Here is a 24,150-nt window from a genome sequence, read left to right on the forward strand (position 1 = left end):
AAAGCAATTAAGGCAGTTTTGTCAATTAAACCATAACAATTGATATTTAATATATCTACAATTCATTTAATTCTGCAAAGCTGGGTTAATTTGACACATTTGTTAACTTATTTATTATTGATTGTAGATGAACTTTTTTTCTCAGTAATTAAAATAGACCCGAGTCTCAGAGCCTAATCGATATTTACTTTGCATCAGTTTTCGGAAATGTAAATGAAAAGATTTGCTTTAAAAACTAATTTTAGTTTTACCTTTCGAACGTTCACCATATCTATATTCACATATATCCATACGTATAACTGTTTCAATCTTTTAATCAGTAAGTTGTACTGTAAATTGTTCAGACCATCTTTCTGCCATATTTTATGGGCATACTTCAGTATTTTCAACCTAAAAATATAACCCAATGTCTTATCTCAATTCTTTATTTCTACTTTGTCCATCTAATTTTTTTATTTGTAACGTTCATCTTTAGTCATGTGTATGGGATTGAAAATTACAGGGAAACTTCGCAAAAAAATCAAAAATTGATATTATGTTCATTCTGTATAAAAATGCTCAAATTCATAGATATTAATGTTTTATTACGCTAGATAAGCAATCACCATCGATTTTAAATTTAGAGTATCAATTCTCTGCGTTCGGCCATTTTGTCTTCTTTCCCGATTAATAACAACGATATGTCTATAAACCACAAAGAAACAAAATTACAGTAACCGATGTAGTCGTAATTGCGTGTCGATATCTTGTCAATCGTACGGTTGTTTTATCCGACTAACTAACTTGATACGGAAAATATTCTTATTTTTTTAAATTACCATGGTCTGTTGTTTTTAAACTGTTTATATTGGAATTAGGTAAAAAGTCAAAGTTGAAATCATAAATAAGTGTTCCATGAAAATTGTTTTCGAAAATCTAATTTGTTCATAATTCTTTAAAGTAATAAACTTTTTTTTAAATAAATTCTGATCTTCCCTCATCTGATCACCAGCATGGCTAAAGGTATTACCTCCAACGGTATTGTGAGGGGTGTGAGGTAATTAAAAAATTCAATTAATTTACCAGGTATTCAAGCCATTTCCTGCCGGGCTTGCAAGTTCATGCATCGTTTCACTTCTGCAGGTATTGATCAGTGTACACGGTCGATAACTTATACGCTTGTTTATAAATAACATTTCTGGTGTAAAGAATATTATAATTCATAAAAATATAAATAATACCCAAAAAAAAGATTTGATGAAATTAAACTCTATTTAAATACTTTTTCCAAGGGTGAATTTGGGAAAATGTAATATATACTCATTGTCAATAGTCAAGGACAGATTGGAACATACCAGAAATATTGATTTAAAAAAATGTACGCACTTGTCGACGATTTGTTTATACGACTGGGTAGAAAGTTATACGGAACTATAGCGCAAGTTTAAAATATATACATGTATCAGAGACATATAAGTATTATATGTCTCTGCATGTATACATTGAACATAAGAAAAAAACATATATTTTGAATAAATTGGGGTAAAAGTTTTGTAAATAGACTAGTCCACGTATGCCAACAGTATGTAATCATCGAATGTCGATAGACTATTGTATACCAGAAGAAGAAGAAGAAGAAGAGAACCAATTTGATTTAAATACAGGTCGATGTATAATTTGCTTTGGTTCATCGAAGTTGTGGACATAGTAAAATCAGATTTATATTTCAATAAGATTGTTCACGAACAAAGGAAGGAATTCGTTATCACAATTGTTATATATGCCACTGGACGAACACTGATTATCCCCAAGGGATGTGAATATTTTGCTGAGAAACTATTGAGTATCAAAGTTTCAAATTGATTTCGGGATTTATTTTCTTTCTTGGTATTCAATAACAGAAAAAAGAATAAATTACTTGTCCGCTAAATAGGGGTATTCTTGTCAGATAAAAGACTTTTAGTTATATTTAAAAAATAGGGAAATATGACATTAAATTGGTTCTGTCTTTTTTTTTAAACATCGTTAAAAAGATGTGTGTCTAAGGTGTGACTAGTACGAGAGTATAGCATGTAAACATTCCTCCTCAATAATATGGTTGTATTGGAAAGCTTTTCATACATATTGACAACTCATGGTCCGACATGCATGTAATATTTGCCACATGACGCCCATAGTTCTTTCTACCATCATCATCTTATTCTTTGATATTGCTGTAAACATCGATGGTTCACACCCAAACAAAATGGGAGTAATGTATCTTCAGAGCTTCTCCGTGTTGTACACTTGTGAAACTTAATATATAGACGAAATTTCTGTATTGAAATGAATCTACATCTCACAAACAGGATTTTCAAATAACGATTTTAAGTAATCACCTTACAAACCAATATAAACGTATGGCAAGATATAACCATGAAGGAATTTAGTTTTTGTCAGACGCAAGAACTCACCACTATCATAAACGTATACGTATATATGCATGCAGTTTCAAATATCAAGAACAAGCGGTCGATGTCGATAGTCCGTTTTCTAACTGTTCAGAGTTAGACATGTCACTTGTTCATTCTAACAAACAAACTAACGAAACGCTACTAGTCTGCTTTCTCTGGAGCTCATTCTTAATGGTGCTTATACGTCAGGAAACTTACATGTATACTAATAATGATTGTTTCAAGATCAACGATGTATGGACGAACTATTCTAAATTCGTCAAATGAAATTAAATGGAAGTTCCTGGGGGTCACCCCCACCCCGTTCAATTTGAGAATGTACTATTATCTTGTAAACGGTCCAGATCCCCATCCCTAAACCATATTGTCTTGTAGGGGACAATAAAACAAATTAAATGAAATAAAAGGGAAGTCCCGAGGAAGTCACCCCACCCCCTCTTGTTTGAAAACTCGTAAACGGTCAACATCCCCACCCCTAAACCATATATATACATGTATGGGACAATAAAGCTAATCAAATGAAATTAAAGGGAAGTTCCTGGCGGTTGCCCCCACCCCGTTCAATTTGAGAATGTGCTATTATCTTGTAAATGGTCCAAATCCCCACCCCTAAACCATATTTATTCTTGTAGGGGACAATAAAACAAAATTAATGAAATGAAATAAAAGGGAAGTCCCGAGGGGGTCACCCCACCCCCTCTTGTTTGAAAACTTGTAAACGGTCAACATCCCCACCCCTAAACCACATATATTCTTGTATGGGACAATAAAACAAATCAAATGAAATGTAGGTAAAGTCTCTGGGAGTTACCACCACCCCCTCCTGTTTGAATACTTGTAAATGGTGGAGATCCCCAACCGTAAGCCATATATATTCTTGTATTGGACAAAAAATTAAATGAACATGGGACCATATAAATGGCGAGTTATGGGAGCTTTGTTTGGGAGACGTAACAGCACCCTGTTACAATTACTTCTTGTTTTTCTTTGAAATGGTTTGTTGATTTTAATTCGTCTTGAGATGTTGCTCTTCTATTTCTGTCATGGTGGTGTCCGTCTTGATTTTTCGTATGTGTTTTATTGTCTCGTGAGGCATTCTCTTTTCTTTTCACACAAAAGTTATGAAATTTTAAGAACGTATGAATATTCTAAAAACTTTAACTAGTTCTAGTAATAACACTTTAATTACTTAACAGTTTAAATCCATAATGATATATTCTCATACTGATTTCATAATTTGTGTATTCTTATTATTTGTCCATCAATGTACAACAGTTCACATAACTGTTTAATAGTGAAACGATTGTTGTCTACGAACCTGTCATTTTTCTTATTAGCTTGCTGATGTTTGACACTTCCACAGTGCCCAAACTCTTCAAAAGGTCGAATTAAACTGTAGTCATTTTTCTTCATTCTAGAAAGCAAATTACATAAAATAGTATAGAAATTACATTTAGCATTACAAATGCTAACTATCAAACGAAAAAAATTACATCTTTTCATAAAGGTTTTATTCGCATAAAAAATGTCATTTTTATAAATTTCCTGTTTACAAAACTATGATTATTTCGAAAAACTGTGGTTATTCTTATCCCAGGCATATATAACCTTAAAATTGAGAATGGAAATGGAGAATGTGTCAAAGAGACAACAACCCGACCATAGAACAGACAACAGCAGAAGGTCACCAACAGATCTTCAATGCAGCGAGAAATTCCCGCACTCGGAAGCGTCCTTCAGCTGGCCCTTAAACAAATATATATACTAGTTCAGTGATAATGAACGCCATACTAAACTCCAAATTGTACACAAGAAACTAAAATTAAAATAATACAAGACTTACAAAGGCCAGAGGCTCCTGACTTGGGACAGGCGCAAAAATGCGGCGGGGTTAAACATGTTTATGAGATATCAACCCCCCTAAACCTCTAGCCAATGCAGAAAAGTAAACGCATAACAATACGTACATTAAAATTCAGTTCAAGAGAAGTCCGAGTCTGATGTCAGAAGATGTAACCAAAGAAGATAAATAAAATGACAATAATACATAAATAACATCAGACTACTATCAGTTAACTGACATGCCAGCTGGCCACAGACCACAATTAATTCCTCTATCAGTTCTTTATAACCTTTTGCATCATTAAAAAAATTGCACCATGCACTTTTGTCCATTTTTTTGTGTGTGTAATGTATTGTCCTAGTCCAAATATATATCCAAAATTCAGAAAGATTGAAGCAATCACTTTTACAAATTTAGCCAATACACATCCATACCCCTATTGACAAGTCAAGAGATGTTCCGAAAACTGTAAATATCACCTTTTTGCACTTGACCTAATCACTCATTCCATATCAAAATCAGTTAAAATACAACCTCCAAAAATTTATTTGACCTCTCTTCTTTCATTTCCACCCAAAAAGATTTAAGGAATGAGTGAGGAAAGGAAAGAAAAAAAATTAAGGAAAAATACACTTTAATTAAAAGGAACTATATTCGTGGACAACGAAAAGCGGGGTCATTAATTGTGGTCTTGGGCCAGCTCCAGACTTCAATTAAACTGATTGAAAGATTATGTCTTCATCATATGAATATCAGGCACAATCCTTCCCGTTAGGGGTTTAGTATCATACCATCATAACATATATGAGAAGAACATAACCCGTGTAATGCCAACATATAAATAAATAAATATTAACGCCAAAATATGCAATCTTTAATGACCTGACAACAGTATAGTAACTATATCCCTTCTTACTTAGTCGAATTTGGCACAACTTTTTGGAATTTTGGGTTCTCAATGCTCTTCAACTTTGTACTTGTTTTGGCTTTATAACTATTTTCATCTCTGCGTCACTGATGAGACTTGTGCAGACGAAACGCGCGTCTGGCTTATTAAATAATTATCCTGGTACCTTTGATAACTATTAAGATGTGTTCGAGCTTTTGATTTTGAGTTATCCATTTGTTTGATGTGTTTGAGCTTTCGAATTTGCCATTTGATTTGTGACTTTCCGTTTTGAATTTTCATCGAAGTTCAGTTTTTTGTGATTTTTCATTTTTCTAGCAAATTATCGAAATTATTACAATTTAAGAAATATAAACTTTTTGCATTTTCTTTCTGCTTTTTTCCATCGTTCTTGCTAAATGAGGCTATTTGATACAAACCTTACATTGATAAAAACAGACATTAGAAACAGCTAGACCATAGTTGAGTGAACCAACCTTATCTGACATTATCTGAAATTTAGTGACTTGCCGATTTGAAATCAATGGTATTAATTTGTGGCCCTTGTTGTATTCAGCTATATTTTTAACACTCGACGCATGGGGTCTATAGCACCATATTTACTTTTCTACTGAATATACTTCATAATCCATTTTCAACTCGGTATTTCTAGTGCTTTTTGTTTGTTTGTCGAAAACGTTATGAAGAGTATTTTTATAGAATTAATCATGTTTTTTAAATGTTATTGATGATATTAACTAGGCTATATTTCTTATATAAAATAACCATACATGGTTGACATGTCTTGAACATTTATAACATACGAAAGGCCTGTTTTATAACATTCTGTCAACAAATTAACTTTGAGATAACAAAATATATCAGCATTTCTCTTCTCAACTATCTTACCTTGTAAACAAATCGTCGTCCTCGCCTCCCCATCCAAAATACTGGTTAGAAAATCCGTTTATTTTCTCATATTGGAGTTTTGAAAATGTAGTCACTCCTCCAGCAAACCCTTCGTATGGCAAACTAAAAAACAATATTGTATAAAATGTACGAGTAGACTTTAAGTGCTGCTTTTTAACTTTTCAACTTTTAGTATTTTTCATTATTTCGTCTGAATCCCTACACTGCACATTTTTATTAACAAACCATTTTGTGGGTAAAGTTATCATTAAATTGATAAATTGTGTGTATGATTGATTGATTTATACCGATCATCATGTTATATGTATATTGATATTGTAAATGATATCAGCTGCGATCGAGTCACGATATGTAGTTTTTTTGTAAAGTAAACTCAGCGAACGAATGCAAAAAGACTCTATATTGAATTTGTGTCGAGCAGCTGATATTAAATTTACAATATCAATACTAGTATGCTTACTACGAAAGCCGAGAAGGATCATTCATAATTCAGAATTCAAAACTCGCAAATCAAGAAAGATAATCCTGTTTTATTGCAGTTGCAATCCAAACACAATAAATATTATCTTAATCTGATCAACTGATCTGATAAAATATTCCGTAGATTAATAATATAATAGTGCACAGACAAACATTATAACACTTTTCAAAGGATATGTGCCGACATTATGTCAGACAAGTGAAACATTTCTTGTTATCACTTTTACTCCGGGAGAGAGAGATATCGAGTGTCACTTCAATCCTTTTTCGATTTTTTTTCTTCTTCTTTTCATGACTTGAGAATCTTTTATAATATAAAAATAAGAAGATGTGGTATGATTGCCAATGAGACAACTTTCCACAAGAGACTAAAATGACTCAAAAATTAACAGCTATAGGTCAACGTACGGCCTTCATCAATGAGTAAAACCCATATCACATAGTCAGCTATAAAAGACCCCGAAATGACAAATGTAAAACAATTCAGACGAAAAAACAATTTTGATACACAGCAAAAAACGACAACCACCGAATAACAGGCTCCTGGCTTGGGACAGACACATACAGAATGTGCACCATCCTCATTTATACAACACAAAAAATATGTCGTCCACTTTTTGGTGTAGTGAATGAGAATTATTGTCAGGTGTAAAATTAGAGAATAGGCTGGCAAAGAATGGAGATCGTAGCGTTGTTTTTATTTATCCACACAGGGAACACATTGAGAGTTTTATGCTGTCAGAAATTAAGCATTTCGCATTGTGTCCGAAAAGACCTTTCATTGTAGAGGATGCTTACATAGTTTTGATATACTTTATTTGATTGTAATATAAAATTTCAACTGGTTTTTTTTTAAATGATTATTTATTAATTTATTTCTGTTATTTCTTTAACCCGAAACCACCTTTGAGTAACTGGTGAAAATGTTTTGCAATGTTTCTGGATATCAATTTTACCAAGGGTTTTCGGATTTTTTCATTGCTGTCATTGGGAAATCAAGTGTCAAACCTTCTAAGTAAACACTGAAAACTGGATCTTTCAATGATGGTTCTGTTTTAGCAAAGACACTATAAGTTAAAAATTCACAAGAAAACTTTCTGGTAGTAACAATAAAAAAGATTTGCACTAAAAAATAACATTTCCAAATAAAGTTATCATGTCCCTCCTAAAATAGCAATTAAACGACGAGTACAACAGGCTACAGAAACTTTGTGTATAATAAAGATAAAAAGAAGAAGCTTTTTGTCAAATTAGGTCAAATACTCCTATGCGAATATATTCCTGGAGTACCAGCTTTAATTTATGTTTTTACCGGCTGTATACCTTTTTGAAACATGCTTATTATCCGCATATGTATCATTTGTACATTTTGGTTCAGTGGTGCTGATGGCATTTGAAGCAGTCCTCTTTTTCATATAATGACATCGGGGTTTTATATGATTTGCTATGTGGTAAGGGGTTTGCTCATTGTTGAAGTGGTAATAAACATTGTATGTAACTTTCATAACATTTGGTTGAGGCAAATAAAGTTAGAGCGCGTAGACGACAAATTTAACATTTTTTCCATTTATAAATGGGCTTGAATGGTGAAAGTGATGCCAGCCAAATTTTAACTTGATCTCAGTTTTGTGGTAATAAGCATTGTGTATAAGTTTCATAGTATTTGTTTGAGGCAAAATAAAGTTAAATTGCGGAAACATCCAAGTTGTAAATTTTCCCATGAATACGTACGGACGTACAGACGGACAAGCGTTAAAATTAATGCCCCCTCCGCTGTAGCTGAGATTATTCCGGCGGCACGTCTGTCTGTGTATACCTTCGTATAGAAATATGCCATTTATAAGAATGGATAAGTTTGAAAAAAATTTGTGTGTGGAAAAGGGGGGGATGCAAACTTCTGAAAGTGACAAGAAAAAAAAACTATTTTCTATGTAGTGTAATAATCTTAAATTAAGTAATTGTTCTCTTTCATTTTCATTTTTTAGTTTTAATTTTTGTCTTAATATGGGAGGGGACATAGTTTTGTCCCCTTTTTGCCCCTGGCTCCTATACGTACACTGTTAATTATTATGACATATTTTGTGTAATAGCAATGAAACGAGTCATTTCGAATACCGGTATGAAAATGAGACTGTTCTATGACGACTTTTATTTATTGAAGACACTATTTTATAAAATACAAAATTATTGTATTTATTGGCTCTTAGTAATGTTCAATAGCGTATTTGAATAAAATTCAAAGGATTAAATTTACTACAATACAAACAATTCTTAGCTCTATTTTAGAACATGTAATTTAAACTTGTTGAAACGAAGTTAGTTTAAAATTTGTCAAATTAAGCTTTAAGAATTCCTTTTTTTTCAATTTGTCTTTTAATTTAGATTTATTATGCATGTCTCTAAACAAAGTATATGCGACGCGTAACAGTTTAAAAGTCATGGTGTTCTCATATATCCATTTGATACGGTGCATTTATTATGGATATATTTCACTCCATTTATGAAAGAAAATCTATAGAGCAGAGCATTTTTTTTATTTTTTTTGTAGCTCTATTTTAGAACATGTGATTTAAACTTGTTGAAATGAAGTTAGTTTAAAATTTGTCAAAGTAAGCTTTAAGACTTCCTTCTTTTATTTGAGATTTATTATGCATGTCTCTATACATAGTATGCGACGCGTAACAGTTTATAACTAAGTGTTTTGATATATGAATTTGAAACGGTGCATTTGTGATGGATATATTTCAGACTCCATTTTATTAATGAGATAAAATCTATAGAGCAGAGAATTTTGATTTTTTTTGTGTATCAATTTAAAATGTAGATTCAAATATTTTTCACTTCAAAGTTCAAACGATAAAGTAAAACTTCTTCAAAACTTATATATTAATGTATAGTTCGGCGTCCGCAAAACAGAAGCCATACGTATTTCATTGAATCTCGATATTTAAGATGTTTATAATTTTTCTAACAATGACGTTCTACCTCCATAAGCCTGGAAATGTCATGGCGGGTCACAATTCTATTATATAAATATAGGTAATATATATTAGTTAATATTTAGAGAGTCTTATAACAACAACACTTTAGGGACTGCTGCAGAAATTTATTGATGATCATTGATCGACATTTTATTTCAATTTCTTTTTATAGTTTATTTATATACTTACAATGAACTTTCACTTTCACTTTCACTTTCAGTTGCTATTAATAACGTTACTTACCATTGTAACATTGTGACGTTTAAATTTTAACAACCCGATTTTGTACTTCAGCATGATTTTATGTATTGTTTTTATCCTGATGACGGTGCCCTAGTCACCGAAACATTGCCACTAATACCGAAACATGTCGATCAATAAATTTCTGCAGCAGTCCCTAAAGTGTTGTTGTTATAAGACCTCTACATTGGTGTTTTTTCCGACGTAGTCGGTATAATTTCGGTTTGTGCCCTTTGAACTTAAGGATTTGGTTGTGTTTGAAAAAACGTCTCGTTAATTATATCGTGATGGAAAGCAAGTGAAAAACTATAAATATTTGACTAGATCTTACAAAGATTTATATTTTTATTAAAATAATTGTTTCTCCAATAGCTCTTTGCATCCGTGACAGCTGTTTATTCGGGACAATTATATACTTTTTAATGTAAACTTTGTTGTACGAACGTACATTACTTTTAGAACGCACCTACGCATGTGAGATTTCCGCGGGGTTTTGGTGAATGTAAACAGAAAGATACGAGGACCGAGAATACTGAACACAAATAGAGAAAACGTTATTTAATTATTTTTTATGTGCTTCTGAAGGTTATCGAAATGATAGTTTTAAACATATACTCAAATTTAAATACGTCGGATATCTTTTTTAAAGATAGGTCTTGTTATCATAACGACCCTAGCTGCATACCCCCGGGTATCCACTTTATGGACAGGGGCGTAGCTAGAAGAAAACAATGTGCAAGCAACAACTGCCGAGCGGAGCGAGGCGAAAAATTTTTGGAACCCTTTAATGCAGAAATATGTTTTTTTTTTCGTTTTTCGGTCATAAGACGGTTTAAAGAGGAGCTACATGTAAATAGGACTTATAAACAATTTATGAACGTAAAACTATTAATACTTCAATCTTCTGAATAGAGTAACTCATGGTTAATTTAATACATAAACAACACATTTTTGAATTACAGAATTTACTCAACATTGACCAAAATCTGCTCTTCGGGTCTAAGCAGAAACGAACTTCTCTATTACTTTGTCAACATTCACACTGAAATCCCGATCAATATGCAGTAATGCTAGCGATAATAACCTGTTGTTGTTCATTGTTGATCGTACATTTGTTTTCAACAGACTTAATACACTGATAGATCTGCATGGTAGCACTCGCGAGATGTTATAAACCAGCGTACGTGTTCTCCATCGAGCGACCTCCAGATTGAAATTGTCCGCCAAATACATGCCAGGCAGGTCATTTTGTATGTCTCAGACAATGTTGAGAATTATTCGTTAGTTATATTTCCTACAACACGAGGAAGCAGATACGACACAAAGAAGCTATTTTCTGATAATACCAGGCCTTGCGGTCATAAAACTTTCGAGTCAGTTTTTTGTACTCGTACTCGAAAATCAACCAATCAAATTGCTGGACTTCATGTTTCGAGCATGATTTTTGTGCTCCGAGCACTGAGCAAAGTTTTATGCCTTCAAGGCCAGACCGTCCCTCTACTCTCCAATTCCATTATCATATATGGTCTACGTGTGTGAACGCAAAATATAATGAGACTTTCCAGTGCTGTTTTGGCGTGTTTCAGGGTGATTTGCTCTGGTAGTCTGTCGAATACATCGCCTCGGCATATTTTCAATAATATCAAAGGGTTTCGATAGATCTAATGGTCGATTGGTACATCGCATCGCAAACAGATAAGCCTAATTTAAGCCGTACTCTGTAAAATGTGCTCCGAAACTACACGTCTTAGAATGAGTATAATAAATTCAAATCTGGTAAAAGATACAAGTTACTGTCCGATTTTTACATGATCTCCAATAAAACGTTTATTTTGAAATGCCGTTATTTAATGACAGTTCATCAATTAAAAAAGTGACAATATATGTGTCTCCTTTAACCATAATTAATTTATAAATTTTTATTTTGGCATTTTTTTTTTTGCTTGCCGAATCGATGTGCACGCAACTGCGTGTTGGCGTATAGGGAGCTACGCGCCTGATGGACTCTACGGTACTACAGACTCACCAGGCGTTGGTCTACTTTCGTTTGTTATTAGTTAATATTATATAAAAATGGGTACATTGTTATAGACAAACATAGCACAACCCTACCAAAAAAAAAATCGAAGTTAACCCCTCCACCCAGATTAAAATTGATAATTCCAAGATTAAAGTTGGATATTGCAAGATTAAAGTTGATAATCCCAAGATTTAAGTCGACAATTTGAAAAAAATAAAATAAAAAAGGATGACCCTAATATGCTTTCGTCATAAATGGAATTACATAAGTAAATGCCAAAAGTATCATCTTTCGTCAATCATAGACCGTAACTCCAAAATAACATAAAGAAAAAATCGTCAAAAACTTAACACGAATTTTGTTGATATTATCAGATTATTACATGGCATTTTTCATATCGCATGTATTATCAGCTGATAATACATGCGATATAAAAAATGACATGTTATGATCTTTTTATCATATGCTTCAATAGTAGAGAAAAATAACAGATTCATATATTGATCCTTCTACGTGGTTCCCGAAAAGAAGTTGAAAGAGTAAAAAGTTCACGGACGTCGGACCCAAAATTTGATACATTCAATATGAAATCTTTCTATCATATGCCTCAACAGAGAAAAAAACCACATTTTAATATTGACGAATCGACTAAAAATAATTCAACAATATACATAATAAACATTGTTTGGAAAAGTCAACTTTTTTAAAGTAACTTTCTAAATTATGTTTCAGAAAAACTTAAAAACTGCATTTATATCTAATATTTTTTTTTTTTTTTTAATTTAAATGTAATCATTTTACACAATATACTTTCCACTATTCAAATAATTGTTTTGTGCACTAATTTGCAATGTTTTTCACTGAAAACGTAGCATTGAGGTGTATTTTCCGGAATTTGCCGAGTATCACCGGAATGCCATGTGATAACGTTACGGAAAGGCATGTGATAACAATCGAAGCATGTGATAAACTTTTCATATCAGCCCGCTAAACACCAATTCGAAAAATATGGAAAATACTTTAATTTAATGCTATTATCATACGGTAAAAATCATATGTTATTTAGTCTAAGTATATGATAAAACAACATATTAAAACTATCAGAATTTGATAAACGATACACAAAATCTGTCTTTTGTAAATACATATATTTTAATAACTAGATTCTTTCGTTGGAAAACTAGGTTATTATAAGAGATTTGTTGTTGTTTGCTTAACCTCCAGTGGTAAATATTTCATGCATATTTAAACTTTACGAAAAAGCGATGATTTCAATTTTTCAATTGTGAACGTTCCATTTCAGTGAAGCCACTTTCCAGCTGTAGTAGTATAGGGCTCGGGTTTCCTTTCCTATTTTCTTGATAGAGGGTTGCTACTTGCAAGGACGCTGTGTTACCAAGGGTTTCAAATGGTAAAGTTGAATGTATCCCTTTGCAGGTGTAACGGACCCTTTGTCTTGTTTCAATGGGTTCGTGTTCTTAACAAACTTTCTAAAATAGCTTTCAGTAGTATATTAAAGTGTAAAGTGCGATCTTTTTTTTTTTTGCTTTCGTAAGCGCAGGGAATCATGATAGATTAATGTAGGATTTTTTAGTTTTGAATTTGAATTTTGAATTTTGAATGATCCTTCTCGGATTTCGTAGATAACAACCAGATAATCGATTCATCGGGTTATATTTGCGTATGTTGAATGATAGAAACAAATTAATGATAATTCTACAAACAAAATGGTTTGTTAATAAACAAAATTCTATATTGGATAATATCCGTGAACTTCTGTATATAACAGAAATATCCAAAAATAGTTTCTAAAATCATAATGGAGTTCGCAAACAATATAAAAGATGATTTTACTATACCGTGTTTTTTATGTCGAAGAAGGTCAAAACTATTTAATAACAAAGTGGCGAAAATAAACCCCCTCGCCAAATAAAAACACTGTTTCCTCACATGCTTGCACGTGTTTTACTACTGAATAGTTATGATCTCGTAACAATTTAAAAAAATGGTTTAACTTTATTAAATAGTTAAATTTATTAAACCAACAAAACATATTAGTTTCTAAGAAGCGGCATACGTTGGGCTTACAAAAAGACTGTTAAATGTGGCAAATATGGGCGCCCGACTCTAGATTTATGTTTTTCTTTACTATTATATGTTTTTACTCACTTGTATTTGAATTAGAGTTAGTAGAGAATATGATAGAATCAATGTGCTATCACTCTAGGACAATAATTAATATATGTTTAAATAGTCTAACTTAGCAGTTATGTTGTGCTCTGATTTTCGTGGCACATTTTATCGAATCAATTGTCTATTACTTTCATTAAAAATATTGAAAGTTTGTTAAGAACACGAACCCATTGAAACAAGACAAAGGGTCCGTTACACCTGCAAAGGGATACATTCAACTTTACCATTTGAAACCCTTGGTAACACAGCGTCCTTGCAAGTAGCAACCCTCTATCAAGAAAATAGGAAAGGAAACCCGAGCCCTATACTACTACAGCTGGAAAGTGGCTTCACTGAAATGGAACGTTCACAATTGAAAAATTGAAATCATCGCTTTTTCGTAAAGTTTAAATATGCATGAAATATTTACCACTGGAGGTTAAGCAAACAACAACAAATCTCTTATAATAACCTAGTTTTCCAACGAAAGAATCTAGTTATTAAAATATATGTATTTACAAAAGACAGATTTTGTGTATCGTTTATCAAATTCTGATAGTTTTAATATGTTGTTTTATCATATACTTAGACTAAATAACATATGATTTTTACCGTATGATAATAGCATTAAATTAAAGTATTTTCCATATTTTTCGAATTGGTGTTTAGCGGGCTGATATGAAAAGTTTATCACATGCTTCGATTGTTATCACATGCCTTTCCGTAACGTTATCACATGGCATTCCGGTGATACTCGGCAAATTCCGGAAAATACACCTCAATGCTACGTTTTCAGTGAAAAACATTGCAAATTAGTGCACAAAACAATTATTTGAATAGTGGAAAGTATATTGTGTAAAATGATTACATTTAAATTAAAAAAAAAAAAAAAATATTAGATATAAATGCAGTTTTTAAGTTTTTCTGAAACATAATTTAGAAAGTTACTTTAAAAAAGTTGACTTTTCCAAACAATGTTTATTATGTATATTGTTGAATTATTTTTAGTCGATTCGTCAATATTAAAATGTGGTTTTTTTCTCTGTTGAGGCATATGATAGAAAGATTTCATATTGAATGTATCAAATTTTGGGTCCGACGTCCGTGAACTTTTTACTCTTTCAACTTCTTTTCGGGAACCACGTAGAAGGATCAATATATGAATCTGTTATTTTTCTCTACTATTGAAGCATATGATAAAAAGATCATAACATGTCATTTTTTATATCGCATGTATTATCAGCTGATAATACATGCGATATGAAAAATGCCATGTAATAATCTGATAATATCAACAAAATTCGTGTTAAGTTTTTGACGATTTTTTCTTTATGTTATTTTGGAGTTACGGTCTATGATTGACGAAAGATGATACTTTTGGCATTTACTTATGTAATTCCATTTATGACGAAAGCATATTAGGGTCATCCTTTTTTATTTTATTTTTTTCAAATTGTCGACTTAAATCTTGGGATTATCAACTTTAATCTTGCAATATCCAACTTTAATCTTGGAATTATCAATTTTAATCTGGGTGGAGGGGTTAACTTCGATTTTTTTTTTGGTAGGGTTGTGCTATGTTTGTCTATAACAATGTACCCATTTTTATATAATATTAACTAATAACAAACGAAAGTAGACCAACGCCTGGTGAGTCTGTAGTACCGTAGAGTCCATCAGGCGCGTAGCTCCCTATACGCCAACACGCAGTTGCGTGCACATCGATTCGGCAAGCAAAAAAAAAAATGCCAAAATAAAAATTTATAAATTAATTATGGTTAAAGGAGACACATATATTGTCACTTTTTTAATTGATGAACTGTCATTAAATAACGGCATTTCAAAATAAACGTTTTATTGGAGATCATGTAAAAATCGGACAGTAACTTGTATCTTTTACCAGATTTGAATTTATTATACTCATTCTAAGACGTGTAGTTTCGGAGCACATTTTACAGAGTACGGCTTAAATTAGGCTTATCTGTTTGCGATGCGATGTACCAATCGACCATTAGATCTATCGAAACCCTTTGATATTATTGAAAATATGCCGAGGCGATGTATTCGACAGACTACCAGAGCAAATCACCCTGAAACACGCCAAAACAGCACTGGAAAGTCTCATTATATTTTGCGTTCACACACGTAGACCATATATGATAATGGAATTGGAGAGTAGAGGGACGGTCTGGCCTTGAAGGCATAAAACTTTGCTCAGTGCTCGGAGCACAAAAATCATGCTCGAAACATGAAGTCCAGCAATTTGATTGGTTGATTTTCGAGTACGAGTACAAAAAACTGACTCGAAAGTTTTATGACCGCAAGGCCTGGTATTATCAGAAAATAGCTTCTTTGTGTCGTATCTGCTTCCTCGTGTTGTAGGAAATATAACTAACGAATAATTCTCAACATTGTCTGAGACATACAAAATGACCTGCCTGGCATGTATTTGGCGGACAATTTCAATCTGGAGGTCGCTCGATGGAGAACACGTACGCTGGTTTATAACATCTCGCGAGTGCTACCATGCAGATCTATCAGTGTATTAAGTCTGTTGAAAACAAATGTACGATCAACAATGAACAACAACAGGTTATTATCGCTAGCATTACTGCATATTGATCGGGATTTCAGTGTGAATGTTGACAAAGTAATAGAGAAGTTCGTTTCTGCTTAGACCCGAAGAGCAGATTTTGGTCAATGTTGAGTAAATTCTGTAATTCAAAAATGTGTTGTTTATGTATTAAATTAACCATGAGTTACTCTATTCAGAAGATTGAAGTATTAATAGTTTTACGTTCATAAATTGTTTATAAGTCCTATTTACATGTAGCTCCTCTTTAAACCGTCTTATGACCGAAAAACGAAAAAAAAAACATATTTCTGCATTAAAGGGTTCCAAAAATTTTTCGCCTCGCTCCGCTCGGCAGTTGTTGCTTGCACATTGTTTTCTTCTAGCTACGCCCCTGTCCATAAAGTGGATACCCGGGGGTATGCAGCTAGGGTCGTTATGATAACAAGACCTATCTTTAAAAAAGATATCCGACGTATTTAAATTTGAGTATATGTTTAAAACTATCATTTCGATAACCTTCAGAAGCACATAAAAAATAATTAAATAACGTTTTCTCTATTTGTGTTCAGTATTCTCGGTCCTCGTATCTTTCTGTTTACATTCACCAAAACCCCGCGGAAATCTCACATGCGTAGGTGCGTTCTAAAAGTAATGTACGTTCGTACAACAAAGTTTACATTAAAAAGTATATAATTGTCCCGAATAAACAGCTGTCACGGATGCAAAGAGCTATTGGAGAAACAATTATTTTAATAAAAATATAAATCTTTGTAAGATCTAGTCAAATATTTATAGTTTTTCACTTGCTTTCCATCACGATATAATTAACGAGACGTTTTTTCAAACACAACCAAATCCTTAAGTTCAAAGGGCACAAACCGAAATTATACCGACTACGTCGGAAAAAACACCAATGTAGAGGTCTTATAACAACAACACTTTAGGGACTGCTGCAGAAATTTATTGATCGACATGTTTCGGTATTAGTGGCAATGTTTCGGTGACTAGGGCACCGTCATCAGGATAAAAACAATACATAAAATCATGCTGAAGTACAAAATCGGGTTGTTAAAATTTAAACGTCACAATGTTACAATGGTAAGTAACGTTATTAATAGCAACTGAAAGTGAAAGTGAAAGTGAAAGTTCATTGTAAGTATATAAATAAACTATAAAAAGAAATTGAAATAAAATGTCGATCAATGATCATCAATAAATTTCTGCAGCAGTCCCTAAAGTGTTGTTGTTATAAGACTCTCTAAATATTAACTAATATATATTACCTATATTTATATAATAGAATTGTGACCCGCCATGACATTTCCAGGCTTATGGAGGTAGAACGTCATTGTTAGAAAAATTATAAACATCTTAAATATCGAGATTCAATGAAATACGTATGGCTTCTGTTTTGCGGACGCCGAACTATACATTAATATATAAGTTTTGAAGAAGTTTTACTTTATCGTTTGAACTTTGAAGTGAAAAATATTTGAATCTACATTTTAAATTGATACACAAAAAAAATCAAAATTCTCTGCTCTATAGATTTTATCTCATTAATAAAATGGAGTCTGAAATATATCCATCACAAATGCACCGTTTCAAATTCATATATCAAAACACTTAGTTATAAACTGTTACGCGTCGCATACTATGTATAGAGACATGCATAATAAATCTCAAATAAAAGAAGGAAGTCTTAAAGCTTACTTTGACAAATTTTAAACTAACTTCATTTCAACAAGTTTAAATCACATGTTCTAAAATAGAGCTACAAAAAAAATAAAAAAAATGCTCTGCTCTATAGATTTTCTTTCATAAATGGAGTGAAATATATCCATAATAAATGCACCGTATCAAATGGATATATGAGAACACCATGACTTTTAAACTGTTACGCGTCGCATATACTTTGTTTAGAGACATGCATAATAAATCTAAATTAAAAGACAAATTGAAAAAAAAGGAATTCTTAAAGCTTAATTTGACAAATTTTAAACTAACTTCGTTTCAACAAGTTTAAATTACATGTTCTAAAATAGAGCTAAGAATTGTTTGTATTGTAGTAAATTTAATCCTTTGAATTTTATTCAAATACGCTATTGAACATTACTAAGAGCCAATAAATACAATAATTTTGTATTTTATAAAATAGTGTCTTCAATAAATAAAAGTCGTCATAGAACAGTCTCATTTTCATACCGGTATTCGAAATGACTCGTTTCATTGCTATTACACAAAATATGTCATAATAATTAACAGTGTACGTATAGGAGCCAGGGGCAAAAAGGGGACAAAACTATGTCCCCTCCCATATTAAGACAAAAATTAAAACTAAAAAATGAAAATGAAAGAGAACAATTACTTAATTTAAGATTATTACACTACATAGAAAATAGTTTTTTTTTCTTGTCACTTTCAGAAGTTTGCATCCCCCCCTTTTCCACACACAAATTTTTTTCAAACTTATCCATTCTTATAAATGGCATATTTCTATACGAAGGTATACACAGACAGACGTGCCGCCGGAATAATCTCAGCTACAGCGGAGGGGGCATTAATTTTAACGCTTGTCCGTCTGTACGTCCGTACGTATTCATGGGAAAATTTACAACTTGGATGTTTCCGCAATTTAACTTTATTTTGCCTCAAACAAATACTATGAAACTTATACACAATGCTTATTACCACAAAACTGAGATCAAGTTAAAATTTGGCTGGCATCACTTTCACCATTCAAGCCCATTTATAAATGGAAAAAATGTTAAATTTGTCGTCTACGCGCTCTAACTTTATTTGCCTCAACCAAATGTTATGAAAGTTACATACAATGTTTATTACCACTTCAACAATGAGCAAACCCCTTACCACATAGCAAATCATATAAAACCCCGATGTCATTATATGAAAAAGAGGACTGCTTCAAATGCCATCAGCACCACTGAACCAAAATGTACAAATGATACATATGCGGATAATAAGCATGTTTCAAAAAGGTATACAGCCGGTAAAAACATAAATTAAAGCTGGTACTCCAGGAATATATTCGCATAGGAGTATTTGACCTAATTTGACAAAAAGCTTCTTCTTTTTATCTTTATTATACACAAAGTTTCTGTAGCCTGTTGTACTCGTCGTTTAATTGCTATTTTAGGAGGGACATGATAACTTTATTTGGAAATGTTATTTTTTAGTGCAAATCTTTTTTATTGTTACTACCAGAAAGTTTTCTTGTGAATTTTTAACTTATAGTGTCTTTGCTAAAACAGAACCATCATTGAAAGATCCAGTTTTCAGTGTTTACTTAGAAGGTTTGACACTTGATTTCCCAATGACAGCAATGAAAAAATCCGAAAACCCTTGGTAAAATTGATATCCAGAAACATTGCAAAACATTTTCACCAGTTACTCAAAGGTGGTTTCGGGTTAAAGAAATAACAGAAATAAATTAATAAATAATCATTTAAAAAAAACCAGTTGAAATTTTATATTACAATCAAATAAAGTATATCAAAACTATGTAAGCATCCTCTACAATGAAAGGTCTTTTCGGACACAATGCGAAATGCTTAATTTCTGACAGCATAAAACTCTCAATGTGTTCCCTGTGTGGATAAATAAAAACAACGCTACGATCTCCATTCTTTGCCAGCCTATTCTCTAATTTTACACCTGACAATAATTCTCATTCACTACACCAAAAAGTGGACGACATATTTTTTGTGTTGTATAAATGAGGATGGTGCACATTCTGTATGTGTCTGTCCCAAGCCAGGAGCCTGTTATTCGGTGGTTGTCGTTTTTTGCTGTGTATCAAAATTGTTTTTTCGTCTGAATTGTTTTACATTTGTCATTTCGGGGTCTTTTATAGCTGACTATGTGATATGGGTTTTACTCATTGATGAAGGCCGTACGTTGACCTATAGCTGTTAATTTTTGAGTCATTTTAGTCTCTTGTGGAAAGTTGTCTCATTGGCAATCATACCACATCTTCTTATTTTTATATTATAAAAGATTCTCAAGTCATGAAAAGAAGAAGAAAAAAAATCGAAAAAGGATTGAAGTGACACTCGATATCTCTCTCTCCCGGAGTAAAAGTGATAACAAGAAATGTTTCACTTGTCTGACATAATGTCGGCACATATCCTTTGAAAAGTGTTATAATGTTTGTCTGTGCACTATTATATTATTAATCTACGGAATATTTTATCAGATCAGTTGATCAGATTAAGATAATATTTATTGTGTTTGGATTGCAACTGCAATAAAACAGGATTATCTTTCTTGATTTGCGAGTTTTGAATTCTGAATTATGAATGATCCTTCTCGGCTTTCGTAGTAAGCATACTAGTATTGATATTGTAAATTTAATATCAGCTGCTCGACACAAATTCAATATAGAGTCTTTTTGCATTCGTTCGCTGAGTTTACTTTACAAAAAAACTACATATCGTGACTCGATCGCAGCTGATATCATTTACAATATCAATATACATATAACATGATGATCGGTATAAATCAATCAATCATACACACAATTTATCAATTTAATGATAACTTTACCCACAAAATGGTTTGTTAATAAAAATGTGCAGTGTAGGGATTCAGACGAAATAATGAAAAATACTAAAAGTTGAAAAGTTAAAAAGCAGCACTTAAAGTCTACTCGTACATTTTATACAATATTGTTTTTTAGTTTGCCATACGAAGGGTTTGCTGGAGGAGTGACTACATTTTCAAAACTCCAATATGAGAAAATAAACGGATTTTCTAACCAGTATTTTGGATGGGGAGGCGAGGACGACGATTTGTTTACAAGGTAAGATAGTTGAGAAGAGAAATGCTGATATATTTTGTTATCTCAAAGTTAATTTGTTGACAGAATGTTATAAAACAGGCCTTTCGTATGTTATAAATGTTCAAGACATGTCAACCATGTATGGTTATTTTATATAAGAAATATAGCCTAGTTAATATCATCAATAACATTTAAAAAACATGATTAATTCTATAAAAATACTCTTCATAACGTTTTCGACAAACAAACAAAAAGCACTAGAAATACCGAGTTGAAAATGGATTATGAAGTATATTCAGTAGAAAAGTAAATATGGTGCTATAGACCCCATGCGTCGAGTGTTAAAAATATAGCTGAATACAACAAGGGCCACAAATTAATACCATTGATTTCAAATCGGCAAGTCACTAAATTTCAGATAATGTCAGATAAGGTTGGTTCACTCAACTATGGTCTAGCTGTTTCTAATGTCTGTTTTTATCAATGTAAGGTTTGTATCAAATAGCCTCATTTAGCAAGAACGATGGAAAAAAGCAGAAAGAAAATGCAAAAAGTTTATATTTCTTAAATTGTAATAATTTCGATAATTTGCTAGAAAAATGAAAAATCACAAAAAACTGAACTTCGATGAAAATTCAAAACGGAAAGTCACAAATCAAATGGCAAATTCGAAAGCTCAAACACATCAAACAAATGGATAACTCAAAATCAAAAGCTCGAACACATCTTAATAGTTATCAAAGGTACCAGGATAATTATTTAATAAGCCAGACGCGCGTTTCGTCTGCACAAGTCTCATCAGTGACGCAGAGATGAAAATAGTTATAAAGCCAAAACAAGTACAAAGTTGAAGAGCATTGAGAACCCAAAATTCCAAAAAGTTGTGCCAAATTCGACTAAGTAAGAAGGGATATAGTTACTATACTGTTGTCAGGTCATTAAAGATTGCATATTTTGGCGTTAATATTTATTTATTTATATGTTGGCATTACACGGGTTATGTTCTTCTCATATATGTTATGATGGTATGATACTAAACCCCTAACGGGAAGGATTGTGCCTGATATTCATATGATGAAGACATAATCTTTCAATCAGTTTAATTGAAGTCTGGAGCTGGCCCAAGACCACAATTAATGACCCCGCTTTTCGTTGTCCACGAATATAGTTCCTTTTAATTAAAGTGTATTTTTCCTTAATTTTTTTTCTTTCCTTTCCTCACTCATTCCTTAAATCTTTTTGGGTGGAAATGAAAGAAGAGAGGTCAAATAAATTTTTGGAGGTTGTATTTTAACTGATTTTGATATGGAATGAGTGATTAGGTCAAGTGCAAAAAGGTGATATTTACAGTTTTCGGAACATCTCTTGACTTGTCAATAGGGGTATGGATGTGTATTGGCTAAATTTGTAAAAGTGATTGCTTCAATCTTTCTGAATTTTGGATATATATTTGGACTAGGACAATACATTACACACACAAAAAAATGGACAAAAGTGCATGGTGCAATTTTTTTAATGATGCAAAAGGTTATAAAGAACTGATAGAGGAATTAATTGTGGTCTGTGGCCAGCTGGCATGTCAGTTAACTGATAGTAGTCTGATGTTATTTATGTATTATTGTCATTTTATTTATCTTCTTTGGTTACATCTTCTGACATCAGACTCGGACTTCTCTTGAACTGAATTTTAATGTACGTATTGTTATGCGTTTACTTTTCTGCATTGGCTAGAGGTTTAGGGGGGTTGATATCTCATAAACATGTTTAACCCCGCCGCATTTTTGCGCCTGTCCCAAGTCAGGAGCCTCTGGCCTTTGTAAGTCTTGTATTATTTTAATTTTAGTTTCTTGTGTACAATTTGGAGTTTAGTATGGCGTTCATTATCACTGAACTAGTATATATATTTGTTTAAGGGCCAGCTGAAGGACGCTTCCGAGTGCGGGAATTTCTCGCTGCATTGAAGATCTGTTGGTGACCTTCTGCTGTTGTCTGTTCTATGGTCGGGTTGTTGTCTCTTTGACACATTCTCCATTTCCATTCTCAATTTTAAGGTTATATATGCCTGGGATAAGAATAACCACAGTTTTTCGAAATAATCATAGTTTTGTAAACAGGAAATTTATAAAAATGACATTTTTTATGCGAATAAAACCTTTATGAAAAGATGTAATTTTTTTCGTTTGATAGTTAGCATTTGTAATGCTAAATGTAATTTCTATACTATTTTATGTAATTTGCTTTCTAGAATGAAGAAAAATGACTACAGTTTAATTCGACCTTTTGAAGAGTTTGGGCACTGTGGAAGTGTCAAACATCAGCAAGCTAATAAGAAAAATGACAGGTTCGTAGACAACAATCGTTTCACTATTAAACAGTTATGTGAACTGTTGTACATTGATGGACAAATAATAAGAATACACAAATTATGAAATCAGTATGAGAATATATCATTATGGATTTAAACTGTTAAGTAATTAAAGTGTTATTACTAGAACTAGTTAAAGTTTTTAGAATATTCATACGTTCTTAAAATTTCATAACTTTTGTGTGAAAAGAAAAGAGAATGCCTCACGAGACAATAAAACACATACGAAAAATCAAGACGGACACCACCATGACAGAAATAGAAGAGCAACATCTCAAGACGAATTAAAATCAACAAACCATTTCAAAGAAAAACAAGAAGTAATTGTAACAGGGTGCTGTTACGTCTCCCAAACAAAGCTCCCATAACTCGCCATTTATATGGTCCCATGTTCATTTAATTTTTTGTCCAATACAAGAATATAT

The 24,150-nt window shown here is 32.3% G+C and overlaps 1 protein-coding gene across 1 annotated transcript; it reads right to left on the bottom strand.

Annotated features, from left to right (window-relative positions):
• Positions 1–251: 251 nt before the first annotated feature.
• On the bottom strand, positions 252–9,930 carry LOC139509325 (beta-1,4-galactosyltransferase 3-like; the record flags this gene model as incomplete). The annotated part of the gene is given in 4 exon segments (XM_071296121.1): positions 252–390; positions 3,751–3,846; positions 6,071–6,193; positions 9,796–9,930. Coding segments are annotated over 4 exon segments (369 nt in total), but the record flags the coding sequence as incomplete, so codon positions are not given.
• Positions 9,931–24,150: the final 14,220 nt, after the last annotated feature.

Source organism: Mytilus edulis, unplaced genomic scaffold (genome assembly GCF_963676685.1).
Source record: "Mytilus edulis unplaced genomic scaffold, xbMytEdul2.2 SCAFFOLD_139, whole genome shotgun sequence".
NCBI classification, from domain to species: Eukaryota; Metazoa; Mollusca; class Bivalvia; order Mytilida; family Mytilidae; genus Mytilus; species Mytilus edulis.